The following is a 926-nucleotide window of genomic DNA, read 5'->3' on the forward strand; positions in this document are numbered from 1 at the left end:
GGCTGTGAGGGGCCCGGGGCTGGAGGAGGGTCCTGGGGGGCTCTCGGAGAAATGGAGAGGTCCCTGGGCGGCTCCTGGGGCGCCGTGAGATGGACGGACCCTGGGTTGTTCCGGGGGGCTGTGAGGGGCTCCCTGGGGACCAAAAAAGGCCGCCGCGAGGAGGGGGCGGGCCCTGAGCAGTTCCCGGGGGGTCCTGAGAGAGAGAGGGGCCCCGGGTAGGGGTGTTTGTCCTGCTCTGGGTTTCCCCTCAGCCCCGTGCTATGCAGTGCTTGTTTCCCAGAAGGATTGGACTCCCTTAACCCCAGGACAATAGATTTGGGGGCCTCTAGTGTGCCTGTACGTTGGACAACATGAGCTCGGAGTCAGCCGAGTGGGAAAACCCGGTGGTGCTCAGACACATCTCATGTATTTTCTTCCTAAACGTGCACCTCTGGCTCCCTGTGGAGTCCTTGCATAGGGGCTTAGGTGGTCTTGCTGCTGGTGGTGGGATGCTGGGCCCCTCTCGCTTTGCCTGCAGCCAGCGTGAGTCTTCATTGATGCTCAGACTTCCACCACTACGTTATTGAAGAGTGGTGTCATGGCCCAGGATTTGAAGATCAGTCAGGCTTGTGGGAATGACAGAAAGCAAGCAAAATTGAATCCTACATCCCCTGGTTTGCAATGGACATGAAGGTTTCATTGTTTAAAAGACTATTTATGGGTGGGTCATGATAAAAGGAGCTCTCCTTACAAATCTGGCTGTGTGAGCTGTGTAGGACTAATTCCTGCAAGCACATGCAAACTGCTGAAGTGTGGAAAGACTGGGGAAGAAGGATGACTGCGTTTTTTTCCCCCCATCTTGCGAAATGGGGATTTTACAGAAGACAGGATTCACACAGGGTGCTGCCTCTTGACGTCACGTCCCTCAGCCAGCTGGGAGCCACCAC

At 56.3% G+C, this 926-nt stretch overlaps 1 protein-coding gene across 1 annotated transcript in view; it reads right to left on the reverse strand.

Annotated features, from left to right (window-relative positions):
• Positions 1-926, reverse strand: part of ALAS1 (aminolevulinate, delta-, synthase 1) — an 18,230-nt gene that overhangs the window by 7,371 nt on the left and 9,933 nt on the right. The window contains exon 2 of the mRNA XM_009995836.1: positions 270-334. Coding sequence (XP_009994138.1) covers positions 270-334 — 65 coding nt within the window. The remainder of the gene's footprint in view (positions 1-269; positions 335-926) is intronic.

The sequence above is a fragment of the Chaetura pelagica genome, unplaced genomic scaffold (genome assembly GCF_000747805.2).
Source record: "Chaetura pelagica isolate M959 unplaced genomic scaffold, ChaPel_1.0 scaffold114, whole genome shotgun sequence".
In the NCBI taxonomy this organism is placed as follows: domain Eukaryota; kingdom Metazoa; phylum Chordata; class Aves; order Apodiformes; family Apodidae; genus Chaetura; species Chaetura pelagica.